We start from the raw sequence: 2,107 nt of genomic DNA on the forward strand, positions 1-2,107 counted from the left end.
ATTTTTTTTTCTTTCAAAATTTCAAATTAAAAAACCAGCAAAAAATAATTTTTTAAAACCTTAATAATTTATTATTTTAATTTTCTCAACAATTATTTCAATTTTTTTCATTTCTTTCATGCAACACTACCACCCACGTAGACCTGCCAAGGAAATAAAAGGTGAATGCACAATGCATGCAACATCTGCCAACGAAATGAAAGCTCCATGCATGCAAGACCTGGCAAAAGAAATGAAAGCTCAATGCATGGAAGACCTGCAGAGGAAATGAAAGCTCAATGCATGCAACCTCTTCTTTAATAAAGATAGTTATAATAAAATTTAACATTTAAATATATATACCAATAGTTAATCATTCCATTATTACGTTCCATTGTTGTTGCACAAACCTCTATTGTAGTTCCATTGCTCTTGTATTACTCCTCTATTGCACTTCCATTGCTCTTCTATTACTCCTCTATTGCAATTCCATTGCTCTTGTATTACTCCTCTATTGCACTTCCATTGCTCTTCTATTACTCCTCTATTGCACTTCTATTGCTCTTGAATTACTCCTCTATTGCACTTCTATTGCTCTTGTATTACTCCTCTATTGCACTTCTATTGCTCTTGTATTACTCCTCTATTGCACTTCTATTGCTCTTGTATTACTCCTCTATTGCTCTTCTATTGGTTCCAACATCAACAATTTCATAATGGCATTGTGGAACTTCGGAGCATCTTCATCATCAGATATCATTGATGAAGAACCAGTGATATTGGATAATGTTGATGATTTTAGCACAGATGATGAATTGGACAACTTACTTCACGATCAACATAATGAAGACCACCAAATGATACAGTCATCTCAGGTTGTCATTCCGGAATTGCATGACCGTATGCAATTCCAATCAAAGGAGGAAACTATTGCTGCAATCAAACAATATCACATCAANAATGGTTACAAATACACGGTACTTGAATCAAAGCCTAACATTTATGTTATTCGATGTGTAGAACACCACAACGGTTGTCAATGGCGCTTGAGGGCAGGCTATAGCAAAGTGCGTAAATATTGGGAAATCAAAAACATCGACGGCCAACATACTTGTTTCTCTAACATACTATCTCAAGATCATACAAATCTTGATAGTACTCACATTGCAACAATCATATCAAATTCTGTAAGGACAAACCCGTCAATTCCCATCAAGAGTTTGATAGCAGATATTAAAGCTCGATTCAGATATTTTGTGTCATACAGAAAAGCTTGGATCGCAAAACAAAAGGCTCTTGCGATGGAGTTTGGTGATTGGGAAGAGTCTTATAACCATCTACCAAGGTGGTTACATGCGGTCAAGGATGCAAACCCAGGTACAATTTTACAATGCACTGGTTCTCCAGTCGACATTGATGGAGAAATTGACAATAATTCCTACATTCTCGAAAGAGTTTTTTGGTCCTTCGGTCCTTGCATACAAGGATTCAAATATTGTAAACCCATTCTACAAGTTGATGGAACATTTTTAACGGGGAAATATCATGGAACTTTGCTGACCGCCATAGCTCAAGACGGCAATAGAAATCTTTTCCCATTGGCATTTGCGATTGTAGAAGGTGAGACAAAGGAGGCCATGATATGGTTCTTTCAACTACTTCGACAACATGTTTGCCCTGCACAAAATATTTGCATCATCACTGACAGAGGAAAGGGTATCTTATCCGCTTTAAGATCAGAAGAGGTTGGTTGGGAAGAAGATGGTATGAACTCTGTTTATTGCATACGTCATCTGGCCTCCAACTTCAACAACAAATTCAAAAATCAGGACCTGAAAAAACAATTCATCAATTTAGGTACTACCACTATCTATTTGACTGCCAATTTTAGTGTTCGTATTTTCTTCAATTCATTTTCCATTTTTATTTTTATTTTTTACGTCGTTACAGCTTACGAGGTCAAGCAACCTACTGTCACCGCAAAGCTTACTGCACTAAGAAACCAATACCCACAACAAGTTGCTTGGATAGATAAAATTCCATTACAGAAATGGTCTCAAGCTTTTGATGGAGGGAGAAGATATGGACATATGACCACTAATCTTGCTGAGTGCATGAACTCCGTTTT

At 36.5% G+C, this 2,107-nt stretch overlaps 1 protein-coding gene across 1 annotated transcript in view; it reads left to right on the forward strand.

The window, feature by feature from the left end:
• The first annotated feature begins 877 nt into the window (after nucleotides 1-877).
• LOC111242620 overlaps nucleotides 878-2,107 on the forward strand; it is a 2,485-nt gene continuing 1,255 nt past the window's right edge. The window contains exon 1 of the mRNA XM_022786850.1: nucleotides 878-2,102. Within this exon, the coding sequence (XP_022642571.1) occupies nucleotides 882-2,102 (1,221 nt within the window). The 5' untranslated portion in view covers nucleotides 878-881. The remainder of the gene's footprint in view (nucleotides 2,103-2,107) is intronic.

The sequence above is a fragment of the Vigna radiata genome, chromosome 10 (genome assembly GCF_000741045.1).
Source record: "Vigna radiata var. radiata cultivar VC1973A chromosome 10, Vradiata_ver6, whole genome shotgun sequence".
Taxonomy (NCBI): Eukaryota; Viridiplantae; Streptophyta; class Magnoliopsida; order Fabales; family Fabaceae; genus Vigna; species Vigna radiata.